The 14082-nt window shown below is 39.3% G+C and overlaps 1 protein-coding gene across 4 annotated transcripts in view; it reads left to right on the top strand.

Annotated features, from left to right (window-relative positions):
• Positions 1-3440: 3440 nt before the first annotated feature.
• Positions 3441-14082, top strand: part of baiap2l1a (BAR/IMD domain containing adaptor protein 2 like 1a) — a 29936-nt gene continuing 19294 nt past the window's right edge. For 3 of the 4 annotated variants that reach the window (XM_032502764.1, XM_032502763.1, XM_032502762.1), the window contains exons 1-3: positions 3441-3723; positions 5311-5386; positions 5551-5637. In XM_032502764.1, coding sequence (XP_032358655.1) covers positions 3673-3723; positions 5311-5386; positions 5551-5637 — 214 coding nt within the window. In that variant the 5' untranslated portion in view covers positions 3441-3672. The remainder of the gene's footprint in view (positions 3724-5310; positions 5387-5550; positions 5638-14082) is intronic. The other variant, XM_032502765.1, reaches the window with a different exon arrangement.

The following is a 14082-nucleotide window of genomic DNA, read 5'->3' as shown; positions in this document are numbered from 1 at the left end:
ACACCATATGAGTCACATCAAAATGAAAATGCATACTTGAATAGTCTGGCTTTCATTATCTTTTTTTTTTCTGGTAACCATTCCACAAGTGTTCATGTGGTGGGAGATATGAATGCTGATATTTCAGACAGAAGTTTGTTATTTGCTAGGCATTTGCTGCAGTTCTTTGGTGATAATAATTTTATATTATCCAGCCAAATGCTCTTACTGTACCTGCAGATAACTACCCTTATATAAGTGAGGCCTGGCACACCACATCATGGCTTACCCACTGCATCAGTACACCTGATGCACATTCTAGCCTAAGTTCAATAGAGATTGTGTATGGGGCATCCATGTCGGATCCCATTCCTTTTATTATGTCACTTGACTGTGCTAGTCTTCCTGAGATGTCTCAGGAGGTTAATTGGGCCCGTAAGGCTAAATTGGATTGGTCTAAGGTCGCTAATGAAGATCTGTGCTCATACTGCAGTAGATCTGATGTACGTCTGAGCAATATATCTCGGCCCAAGGATGCTATTTTGTGTTCTGACGTAAATTGTAACATAAGTTCTCACCGTGAGGACCTTTATACTATGTATTGTGGGATCTGTGTATGAGGCCAGCAGGCCGTTATTTTTTTGTCCTTATAAAAGACAGAGCATCAAGCCAGGGTTGAATAAACATGTGGGAGTTTATCTTGCTTAAGCTAAGGTTGCATTTGAGGCCTGGGTTCTAGCAGGCAGGCCGAGAGGGGGGCCAGTCTTGGAACTCAAAAAGCGTTCTAATGCAAGTTATAAATATGCACTACGTTATGTCAACAAACATGAGCAAGATATAAGAGCGGACTCTATGGCTGAAAAGCTCCTTGGTAGTGATGTTACTGGCTTCTGGAAGGATGTGAGAGCTCTGAACAGGGACAGAGCATCATCGCCATGCAACAAAGAGGGAGTCTCTGGGGCTGATAATATAGCAGAGTTGTTAAGGCAACATTTCTTTGACCTATTTAATTGTGTTAAAAGCGAACCGTATGAAGTTGAGCATGTCGTCAATGGTGGAACAGTTGGAATTACAGCCAATGAGATCTATCTAGCTTTGACACAGCTAGCTGGTAATAAAGCTAGCGGATCAGATCACATTACTGCAGAGCACCTGAAATGGGCCAGCCCGAGGGTTGTAGTTCTCCTTGCCATTTGTTTTACTGGCTTCATGTCTCCTGGGGTGTTACCAGAGTCTCTGTTGTCCATTACATTAAGGACAAAGCGGGAAAGGTGGGGAGTGGGGATCATTGTTGCCCTATTGCTTTAGCTAGTGTATTATCAAAAGTCCTGGAAAGAATTTTTATTAGATAGATTGTGTGTTTATTTGTATAGTTCAGAAAACCAGTTTGGTTTCAAGGCCAGTCATTGTACTGATTTATGTATCTATGCACTTAAGGAAATGGTAGAAACCTACAGTTTTTAGTTTTATTGATGCCTCCAAGGCTTTTGACGGAGTTAACCACCACAAGCTGTTTTTAAAATTGAATTTAGTATAATCAGAATCCTGGCTTTTGGTATTCCAATCAGAGCAGGAGAGCGGGGGGGGGGGGGGGGGGGTCACTATCACCGGCTCTTTAATTTTACATGGATGACCTGTCTGACCAGCTAAGACAGTGTAGACAGGATGTATGATTGGTAACATGCTAGTGAACACTCATGTATGCCGATGACTTGGTTGTTGTTTCTCCTAGCAGTGCAGGGGTTCAGCAGCTGTTGAATATATGTTCCAATTATGGTGTTGAATATGATGTGAAATATAATGCCAAAAAGAGTTGGGTTAGGATCTGTGGGGTGAAAGAGGATAAGGACCTTACTTTTCTATCTTTCCATCTTCCATGGCAAGTGCCAACTGTTGGTTGTAAAATTAGGTATCTGGGTCTCATCTTAACAGATCAAATGGAGAACACCAGGAAGTTCTCCTTGTGTTCTGATACTGTCAGAATGAACCTCTTAAAGCATATTATACTGCTTTTTACAATGCCCCCTTGTGGATCAAGTTCAAAAAGGTAAGTTTCAATAAACTGCGGGTCGCTCATAATGATTGTTTGAGCATTCTACTCAGGAAACCTAGGTGGTGTAGTGCAAGTGAATTGTTCTGTCAAGCAGGAGTTATTACCTTCTCTGCTTTACCGAGGAATCTGACGTACAAATGTATTGGTCGACTGAATTCTTCTTGTAACTCTGTCGTTTTACATCTGATTGACCCGAGGTTCAGTGATCTGCGATTCCAGTCACCCTTCTGGGAATTCTGGTATAGCTGTTTTATTAAATTGGTGTCTGTATCTTTTTTTTTTTATGGACCATGAGTCTAATTATAAAGTCTATCTATCTATGTAGATTTACTTCAGTCATGATATGTGATGCCTGTCAGCCTCATCAAAAGCATGCTGGTGATAATACACTTGTGGCTTTTTTAATATGTTGGGGTATACCGCCCCCATCAGGTCATGGGCAGTCAGGTTTTACAGTAAATGCCAAACCATGTTGCCACAGTAAACTTTTCCTCAAAGTTTCTAAAACCATGTGCCATTTTTACTTAGCTGCATATGATAGGCCTACATGTTAATGTCTTATTAGGTACTATGAAACAGCTTCTCATATGTAGCCCATATAGGTGTGGCTTTGTCATAAAACTGTTGTTCCTCATCCTGCACCAGGGTCGGGATCAATTCTTTCGTTCAAATACATATTGTGAACAAAATGTCATCATCTTAATCATCTTAAATGGGTAATTTGAAGGCAGATGTAAATTTAATATAAAAACATGGTTGATCTAATCCAAATTGTCGTCTGAGAAAAATGCAGAAAGTGTTGCATCTGCCTCCAGTCTCACCTACATTTACAAGAAGGCCTACTGTACTTTAGTACAATTTACAAAGTACAAGGTTCTTGTACTTTACATAGTAGGTTATCCATGTAATGATCTTTTCTCCTTCTACTCCACTGTATATGAACGGATTAAATCTGTCTCCATCTAGACCAGATGACCAATCAGAAAGACAATAGGTATTCATACCTAAACTTTTTTTTAATACTTGCTTGTGTTTGCTTTCAACGTCTTGTAATCGAGTAATTTTCATAATGCTTTGCTAATTTTACTTCAATGAAGTATCTGAATCAATCTGACAGTGTAAAATCCACCACTATATGGATGTCTGTACATTGTAAACATTTGTGTTACATCGCCCTCTGAAGGCCAACTGGAGCATTTAATGTTAACACCAGAACCCAGTGCCAAAATGAGTCATGCCTTTAAAAAAAGGTTTTTTTTTTAATGACAAGCATGTAGAAGACAGACTACCTTGTGTATTTCATTCAACGAGAACTTCCATTTGTATAACACCTCTGGTGACGTCACGGTTCCCCTACCTCGCTCTCCTCCGCCCTAAACGCCCGGGGAACTCTCTCGGTGTCCCAGTCAGTCAGTCAGTCAGTCAGCCAGTCAGTCAGTGCGTCCGCCGCCCACTGCTGAGTGTCTCTCTGCCTACATGCACGGACTCGGGGTGCAGACAAGGAGCAGAACCGGCCGTGGCATTTATTTTTCGGAGTGAGTCAACATCTGGATTACGAAACAATTTTTTATTTTTCCTATTTGTTGTCCTGGTTTTCTTTTATTTTTTCGACTTCTGGGCTTGAGAAACCACCTGCCATCATGTCTCGGGCTCCGGATGATGTTAGCAAGCTCACTGAAAGTACATACAAGGTAAGTCTCATAGCAAATAAAGACATAGTAATCAATATTTGGTAGAGATTATCCCGGGTTTGTGATAGAGGCTAAAGAGAGGGAATCAGCTTTTCTTAGTTGGGTTATGATTCAGGTTTGTCTTATTTTAACCCTCACAATAAACCCCAGCAATACCATACAATAACATTGTTAGAAAGTTATGGTGTGCCTGTGCTTTTATTTTATTGTCACAGTTTTCTTCCCATTTACCACTTATTGTGTATAATAGACCCATTCTTTTGCTTTCCAACTGAAACTTTCTGTTGTTGCTTACGAGGGTAATAAATCCCTTTTATACTCTATAAACAGTAGGCTATTTTAAGTCCAACAAGAAAAAGAAAAGCACATATGCATACATCACAGTAAACAACAGTGCAGTCAGATACCTTCTTGTCTGTCTGACATGTGATGAGTGAGACACAAGTTGTTTCCTCATAAAACAACCTGCTCTAGCTTGTCAATGGACATACAATAATTTGATTAATGGTCATTTGATCTTGGGATTTATCTCAATTAGTAGCTTACACTGCTGCCTCTCACATGTGATAAAAAGGTTAGTGTGTCTGGGTGTGTTGTCTCTGTGAGAACCATGTCATTAAAGTCCAAAAAAGTTTAGCAGAGGTTAAAAGGTAATTTTATGCTCTGGGGCTTGGTTAATGATGGTTAAATGATCTTTTAGTGTCTTTGCTGGATTAGCAATCTAAAGTGTGTGTGTGTGTGTGTGGGGGGGGGGGGATGTGTGGGATGTGTGGGTGTGTGCCTGTGTTTGTCTGTGTGTGTGAGAGAGAGAGAGACATTCGTGCGCACACACACACACACACACATACACACAGACACACACACACACAGACACACACAAACAGAGAACGAGACAGAGGGAGTCTAAACCTGTAGTTTACAGTGACAATTTCAGCCAAGAAAGACAGAGAGAGAGAGAGAGAGAGAGAGAGAGAGAGAGAGAGAGAAGAGAAAACAAAGAACCTGTTTCCCTTTTTTTCTCCTCTGCTCTGTTTTTCATGTAAAGTCATACCTGCCCCTTCATTGTTCTACAGAGGGCGTGCTAGGGGAATAGAGACAGGGAGGTGAACAGCACTTGATTGTTGAGGTATTTCAATAGAGAGAGAGAGAGAGAGAGAGAGAGAGAGAGAGAGAGAGAGAGAGAGAGAGAGAGAAGGGGAGCTGGGAGTAGAGAGTGCTGAGGTTTATGTCACAAATAGCTGCAACTTTGTGTGGGACTTCACTCTTTTGAGCAAGTTGTTAGGGGTGAAGTTAAAGATTGAAAGTTTTATTGTTCTCAGATGGTGATATTTATAGAGCAACAGCACAAACACACTTGTTTTCATGTAATCTCTCCTCCACCCACTCATTCAAAAATAGCCTCATGAGTTTTATTATTCTCGCCAGGTCCTTTTTTATTATTATTCTGGAAAAGAAATTAGAGACGTTTGTCAGTAAGCGAGAAAATGACTCATTACACTGTGTAAAAATGTATCATTTGATCAGAAAAAGAGGAGCTGGAATTGTTGCTTTTCTCCACATCCTTTAATTGCCTGCTGTTTGTCCCAGAATGTGATGGAGCAGTTCAACCCAGGCCTGAGGAACCTGGTCAACCTTGGGAAGAGCTATGAAAAATCAGTCACAGGTAAACACAGCTTCACCCTCAAAGTTGGATTAGGCTACACCTAATGATCTATATTTGCTAATGGGAATTTTGAATTTGGACCCAATGTAAATAGTATTTCCACTATTCAAAGAGTTGAATAACTAGCCAGTAACTTGATGATGTTTGTCGCTCTCCCCATGCAGCGATGACTCTTGCTGGGAAGGCCTATTTTGAAGCTGTCTCGAAGGTCGGGGAGAATGCTATTGTGTCTCCAGTCTCCAGAGAGCTTGGTGAGTTTTCATGCTAGTCCAGGTTAAGTCCACCTACGGTGTGTGAAACCTCAAGGGAGTCTGTTCCAATGTCTCTGTGGTGAAGCTATAGAGCTTGAAAAAGAGAGTGATTCATCACCTTCCCTTCTGTTGGAATGTACTCAAAGGGATAGTTTGTCATTTTGGGAAGGCACTTATTTGACTTTTTTGAGAGCTAGATGTGAAGATCAACACCACTCTAATGTCTGTTTGGTAAATATGAAGCTAGAGCTAGCAGGCGCTTAGCTTAGAACAAAGACTGGAAACAGCTAGCCTGGATTGCTTTGAAGTTAACATAGTCAACCTACAATCCCCTCTAAAGCTCACTCATTAACACATTATGTTCAGTTTGTTTATTTTCTACAAAAAGTAAAGTTATAAATGTCAATTTGTGGTTTTACAGTAGGTTTGTATTCCTGGGTATTTTTTGGCTGGCAGCAGGGACTTCCTGAAGGTTACCTGGCAACCTCACAGTGAAAACATGACCCTCGGAAGTCACTGCTGCCGGCCAACAATAACCCCGTTTCATACTGATTAAACGGGTTTAGAGGTGCTGGTAGGCATATGTTGTTGCTTTTGGACAGAGGCAGTCTCCAGTTTTTATAAGATAACTGACTGTAGCATCATATGTATACAGACACAAGAGTGGTTTTAATTTTCTCAATTGAGAAAACACCATATTTTTGTGTGTTGAGCTTTCTGTTTTGGCTACAGAGTGAGACATCTCACTTCTGTACCATCTTTGTTGGGAGTCGCACATGTGCAGTAAGCGCTACTAGCTAGTTAGCAGAGCATGAGGGCGTGCCACGGTAGCAGCTAGGCGATCATTATAACGTGTTACAAAGTGGCGCACGTTTGTCCCGGAAGTAAAAGCTGGACTACAATAGAGCTGTTTGGAGCAGTTTGTGTTGTGTTTGTGTTTTCTGTTGGAGATGGTAAGTCCCTTTGGGCTGGAGTTTGAGCTTTTTCACTTTGTAAACCTATAATGTGCACAAAAATATATATAACAGGATAACTAAAAGCATAATCATAGCACTTTAAAGTCACTCTGGCCTGTTTGAATGTGACCTTAGATATTACATATTGACCAGTTATCTCGTGTTAAATGGTATTTGCGTTGCTTTAAGTCATTTGCTGTAAAGAGACCAAGGGGGTAAACCAGCCTTGACAAAGCGTAGCTCCTATGACGCCATTTTGATGCTACCTAGCACTCACCCACCGTTAGCATTCCATTGACCGCCATTAGTTTTGACGTCACTTTGACAGCAAATACCTTACATCTAAAGCGTTTAAACACTCTATTTGTCCATGTTTTACTTCTAAAGAAACTCAAAAGGCTCCATTACCTTGTATCTGACATTATGGCTCTGTAGCAGATGTTTTTGTAAAAATAGGCTAATGGCCTTGTGACAATGATAACGTCATAACCATGCAACTTGCTGTCGCATAGTTACCAAATTAATTAATTACCAAACAGTGCAGGATAAGCTGTATAGGTTTAATTACTAATACTACAAATTTAGTAGCATTTTAGTTAACAATAATTAGCCTGTGCCTACGTTATCTCCTTACACATACCTACCGTCTCAGCAAGAATCGGATTGACTGAGATTTCTCTTGGCTCAGCTACCAAAAGAGTTACAACTTTCAAACAGGTTGCTCACATCACATCTACGTCTTCAAGCTCAGTCATCACCGGAAAAGTGCTTCGCCTTCACTTGTCTTTGTTGAAATCAATGGGGTCATATTATCCATTTCTTTTACTGTCTGTGAAAGAGACATGATTAGGCATGTCCGTCACATTTGCTGAAAATGTAAATGAAGAATATATGGCAATAAGGAAGTTAGGAAAACACCAAGGCAGCATAGCAGAACATCAGAGCAGTGTGAGTGTCTGAAGTGAAACCATGAAGAATAAGTTTCATAATGCTAAATGGACAGCCTTGGCAAAAAATCCAGACTCCCAAATATCACCTTTCCCCTGTCAGTCAGAAAGAGTTTTTGCCCTGTTCTAAAACTCACTCGAAAAAAGTGTAAATCTCACATCATAAAAATATCATATATATAGATACACAGGTTAAACTTAGTGATATTAAAAATAGTTTAAAAAAAAGTTATATAAACCATTATTACACTGAGAGTACAACATCCCTCTAGTTGCAAACTAGTGAAACGATCCCCATACCCTGCTATTACGCAATTTGGTTGAATTTATCAGGCTGCACCTGTCAGTTAACAATGCAGAGTACATCATCCCTTCATTAAGCAAATGTTTACACGGTTGGCCTGTGACATTTCCATTGCATGGCAAAAACAACAAGGTGAAGTAACTTTCACAAATGCCACACCAGATGCTCCACCAATTTACTCTGAATGTGGAAATGTTTGCACCTGTAAAGGTCCCATGGCATGAAAAGTTCACTTTATGAGGTTGTCTAACATTAATATGCATTTCCCCAGCCTGCCTATGGTCCCTCGGTGGCTAGAAATAGTGATAGGTGCAAACCGAGCCCTGGGTATCCTGCTCTGCCTTTGAGAAAATGAAAGCTCAGATGGGCTGATCTGGAATCTTGTCCGCCCAGAGAATTTGGTCCACCCACGAGAGAGAGACATCATGGCTTTCAAACGAGCAACGTGGCCCCACCTTGCCCCCCCCCCCCTTCTCCTCCTCAAAAGTTCAGAGATGGCACATACTAGGGAAAGCTCATTGTGGGACTGGCTCTAGTGGCTGTAATTCTGGACCAAGGCTGAATTTTGGGAAAGAGACTTTAGATATGGTATTAGGCGACCACTAAGGTCTATATAAAAGAATCCAAAGAGCACCATGTCATGGGACCTTTTATTTTATTTGATGCCTTTTTGCTTACTCAGTCTACCATATTATCATTGTCTATTGTTTGCCTGTATTTCTTGTGTGCTTACTTGTTTGTGTGTTTTTGTTTTTTGCTGTTTTTAAAAAAATGCTGCTGCTGTGACAACAAAATTTCCCCGTCGTGGGATGAATACGGTATAATCTAATCTAATCTAATCTATGTTGCATATGTGCATCTCCAGCATATTTTAGTAGAAGAATGATACTTTTAAAGAATAGCCAAAACTAATGATTTGTTTTTTTAAAAAAAAGACATATGTAATATGTGACTATTTATAAGGATTATTTGGCCCCAATCATAATAATCCATCCCAACATTAAAACGGCTCCTAGTTAAAGGCACATGAAGTCTTGAACACTAAACTCGACAGTCATTCCTTGACTGCCTGGTATGGACGACAGCAAGACGGTGTGAATTCTCTCACACATTGCAGTGAGCAGAGTAGCAAACAGGCTGAACAAACAGAAAGACAGAGAAGACTGTCTTCCCTCCACTGATCCTCCTTTCCCTGTTTCTCCATCTGCCTCATCAAAACCCCACCGTCGGTCTTTACTCTCAGTCTGCAGAGGGTCAACCCGTGTGCAAAAACAAAAATTTACTTTTTTTTTGTGTTGGTGCTGTATGTAATAAAACAAAAGACCTCAGACAGAGTTAAAAGAAAAAAATGGACATGTCAGAACTTGCAGACTTTACAGCTTTCTCCCTTTCTTTCTTGTAAAGACTTCTACAGGATTTGCAATTGCGTATTAATGCATCGAGGGAATCTTTAATCATTCACGGCGTCTCTGACAGATTAAGGCATAGAATTGAGACTGCACGACTGTTAAGAAATAACAGACAGAATGCATTACCGTGTTGTTATGACAACGTTTTTTTCTATAAAGTGTGTGGTGTAATAAGCGATTGGCGTCATTGTGGTTGGCAGGTATTTGCAGAAAGGTACCTGAGGCTTGTACTTCATACCACACTGCTCCTTTTCCGGGACTAGTTTGTCCACATTTTCTGTTTTTTAATTGGTGCTAAAATGGAGAGGAAAGTGTAATATTTATAAGGAAAGACTTTAAGTCAAACATCACAACTGCCTAAAGACAGACAATTGAGTGAAAACCAACCTGTGCTGTTTGAAAAATAAAACTTTACTTTTTAGGAAAAATATGTACAATGTTAAACTTTATCAACTAGTTATAAGCATAATGTCTGATGAAAGCTTAGATGAGATTTTCACCCATGTCCTAATTTAAATAATTTCTTCCATACAGTGCTAACTACTAGCAATTACCCTGAATATTTGAAAGTAAAAGTTCAAAAATGTACCTTAAAATAGTACTATGTAACCTTGTAGGACAAAATATTTCAATCCAATTGTCTACCTACGAATTAAAAGTTGAACTGATAGATTCAATATTTTCCACTAGTAGCACGATTCAGAAAATGTCACGATTCGATTCGATATCGATTTTTAAGCTCAAGATTCGATTCAGAATCGATGTTTGATTACAAAAATGATTCTCAATTTAAAAAAACAAAACAAATTCACAAATGTAGTTACTTTCCTCATGTGAAAGTATACACACCATTACAAATGAAAAAAATATGAATCGGTTTTTGTAATTCTATGAATCGATTTGAATCTGTAGAGCTTGAATCGCTATACGAATGGGAATGGATATTTTTGCACATTGCTGTGTAACCAGTAGCTAATGGCTAATGTTAACATGAGAAAGATATTGCTGTGTAACCAGTAGCTAATGGCTAATGTTAACATGAGAAAGATATTGCTGTGTAACCAGTAGCTAATGGCTAATGTTAACATGAGAAAGATATTGCTGTGTAACCAGTAGCTAATGGCTAATGTTAACATGAGAAAGATATTGCTGTGTAACCAGTAGCTAATGGCTAATGTTAACATGAGAAAGATATTGCTGTGTAACCAGTAGCTAATGGCTAATGTCAACACAAGAAAGATATTACTGTGTAACCGACATTACCAAGTCAGTTTGCTGACTTCATTGCTCATCTCTACTTCTTATTGATCTACTCTCTACTCTAGAAATTGAGTAATGTATCATATTTTCTTTTGCTAACATAATCTATTTACACAGCTTAAAGCCATATTTATCTGTACAAAAATGGATTATCCGTGGCCTTCGCTGACAGAGTGAAGCTTGCCTGTGTTGCCGGTTCTTGTAAGAGTTTGTTGCCTTTTTTTGTCTCCTTTTAAGTGTCAGATAATCCGGGAGAAATGTGACTTGTGAAAAATGAGTGCAATATTTACTTTGTTGACTATGTTACGGTGTTCACCTTCACTTCTTCCTTTGTAACCAATACAACGGACTTGGCGCTAGTCTGCTAAAGGGGCAGGGCAATGGCGAAACCCACTTGACTCAGTTGCAAGAAATTACTTTCACAGTGACACTTCTAAACTGCCTCTGTTTGTGCCACTGTCACGCTACATTTGAGCAAGTTATCATTTAGCAAGGATATACAATTTTACACAAAAGCAAAAAGAAAAGTAAACAGGCTACATGTTTGTTTTGAAAAGGAAATGTGACATTAGTTATAGGCCCCAGTGGCCACTGTACTGCAAACATTCACTTAGCTTAACATTAGTGAATACATCTAATTTGGTTGTCATATCTATATGTAATAAAGTACAGTTCCATGGCTACGCAATTGGTGTGCCATACATTAATCTATTATCTATTTTTAAAAGTCATATTTTTCAGTGGGTGTGTACAACAAGAAACTTCCTGTGTATTAGGCCATGACTGGACTCCACCGGGAGTTGCCCTCCACTGTGAAAAGCTGCAGGTTCTGAGGGACTGAAAATGTTACAGGAGAATAGCGCCATCCGCACCCCTTCCACCTTTTCTTTGTTGGTCCAACCTTAGTCAAAATAGTTTTTTTGAAATATTGAAGTACAATGCAGTGAGAGAAATGTTAATGTCAGCCAGAGCCATTTCCTTCTCCCTAGAGAAGGAGAATTCAGAACGGAGAAGCCGCTGAGTGTTTCCTGCTGATAGCTTCTGAAACTGATTTTGGCTTTTGAAAGGACCTATTTCTTCTGAGGGGAGGTTCATATTATAGTTATTAAGAGTTGACATTTTAACCATCTTAGCGCTATTTGACGGGATTATTTTGCTCTCTAAACACAACACTGTATTGCCTGTATCAGCAGTACATGACGTGCAATTTCTCTTTCATGCCAGTCGCAACATCACCAGAAGCATCAGGGAACCATAAAATGTTTCCCAAAGCCAATGAAGATACACGTCCCTTAATTTTACTCTCTGCGTTATTGTTCGTGTCTGAGAACACCTGGAGCAGACTCATTAAACCTGGCTCAAAAAAACTGTTAGGTGCAAAGTTAGTCTAAGAACTTCTAAAGCAAATTTCTTTGCAAGAGTTAGCCGTTCACTTGATAGAGAGGAACGGGCTCACCCTTAATAACAATGCATGTCTCCATCATGAATCATGCAGTTAATATGTTCACCAATTATGATTTTTTTTTCTTCTATTCTAGAGCTTTAATAGGATCTCTTTGGACAATAGTGTTTATAAAGTGCTTTTCTTAAAATAAATGAGATCACGTATTTGACATAACAAAAATTCTAATGCCCACCTTAGGCTATTCAAAGTATTGTCATGCGCAACATTCCCCAAAGCTTAGTTAGACATTTGAGGAAATAAATTTGTTGTCTTGCCAAGAGTTAGATGAAAAGATTAATACCACTCATAACTGTGCGTTCAATTTCATGCTACAGCAAGGGGATGGTTAGCTTAGCTTAGCATAAAAACTGGAAGTAGGGGGAAACAGCTGGCCTGGGTCTGTCCAAAGGTTAAAAACTCTGCTCACCAACATCTCTAAATTGTTATCATGTTATATAAATTAAGTAGGTAACATGTTTAAAATAAGTCAGGATTGTTCTTTACTCGTAGACAGAGATAGGCTAGGTGTGTCCTCCTGCTTCCAGTCTTTTTGCTAAGATAAACTAATGGTCTCATGGCTCTGCCACATGTTTAGCTTACAGACATCAAAGTGGTATCGATCTTCTTATCTAACTCTCGGCAGAAGAGTGTTGAAATAAAACCTGATAGGTGGTATCAGTTCTGCTGCTCATGAGAAGTATGAGCAGTTAATGAGGACAATTAGCAAGACCATATGGCATAAAAGGACCACTTAAATATAAGGGTCAGTCACAGATTGTTTTCCCACATAAAATAGAGGGTGGAGGTTGTTTTCAAAGAGTCCACTCATTGTTCAGTCAGTCTTGACTCCTTTCGTCACACTCCACAGCTCTTTAATGACCCGAACCTGGAACACCCTCCCTCCGCACCCACTGGCACTGGTACTTTCCTCCAAGGAACCTCTAAAGAAACCAGAGACTCACTTACCGCTTAACTGTGACGTTACAGCATCTACAACACTGTCACACTTCAGTCCTTTCACAAAAAAATCCCATAATTCTTTTTGTTCCCTTCCTTAGCTGGCTTTGCGTCTGAAAGTCGTGTATCCGTTATTATAGATCTCAACCAGTATTTAGACAAAATCACTGTCTATTACATTTTTTCTCTTCACTTAAAGTGTGTGACGCACACATGTAGTTTTTAAAAGATTATTTGAGTTTTGCCTTCAGTTTGTTTTATTAAGTTAATAGAGATTTATTGTTGATGCTCGGGCCTGCAGTTGTGTATTCCAGTAATAAATGATGTTATGTGCTATGTGTGATGGCAGGTCATCGCTCAATGTTAAGGAAGCTATCACAGCTATTGATCCACAGTAAACACATAGACATGTTGAAATCATTAAACAATAAATACATATCTAAAAAGGTTGATTTTGATCATGTGACAAACTGAGGATCTACATTCAACGTGGCATATTTTGATTGGTATTAAAGACTGCTGTTCAAAGTGCTCTAACTTACACAAGTCTATTAGTGTGTGGATGTGAATTGGGTGTGTGTGGTTGAGCTATTATGATTAAAAAAGTAGTAATAAAATGCCAAATTATTACCTCCGCCAAGAACTTTATGTTTTCAGCTTGTTTGTACGTTTTTTTTAAACTCTTTTTTTGTCAACAGGGCTATGGAAAAACTACTGACCCAATGCTCAGTAAACTTTGTTAAACGGTGTAGCATGGGCAAAAGAAGAACCCAATATATTTTGGAGCAGATCCAACTCATGGGAGGAAACAAATTTTTTTTTTAACATTGCGAGATAGGGCATTAATGCTGCATTCATGTGCTGTCGGGGTAATCAGAAAAATTAGTTTTGAACTGGGAACATTCACACTGCATTAATATTGTGAGATAGGGCATGCCTTGGCGGAGGTCTGCACTCTCAGTGCCCTTCTAGTTTAAGTTGTGATGGGTACTTATTAACCATTGTTCAACATTTTATAGATGATTATTCTAATAATTGAAAAAAGTATTGGCAGATCGAAAATGATAATAATCTCCCAAGTGTCAACGTAAGGTCAAAGAAATGCAACTTTTCCTTCAGTCTGCATTTATGAGTTCATTTAGAATCAGAATCAGCTTTATTTGCCAGG

This window comes from Etheostoma spectabile, chromosome 21 (genome assembly GCF_008692095.1).
Source record: "Etheostoma spectabile isolate EspeVRDwgs_2016 chromosome 21, UIUC_Espe_1.0, whole genome shotgun sequence".
In the NCBI taxonomy this organism is placed as follows: domain Eukaryota; kingdom Metazoa; phylum Chordata; class Actinopteri; order Perciformes; family Percidae; genus Etheostoma; species Etheostoma spectabile.
Note: the sequence above shows the minus strand (reverse complement) of the source record. Positions and strands in the feature narration are given on the sequence as shown.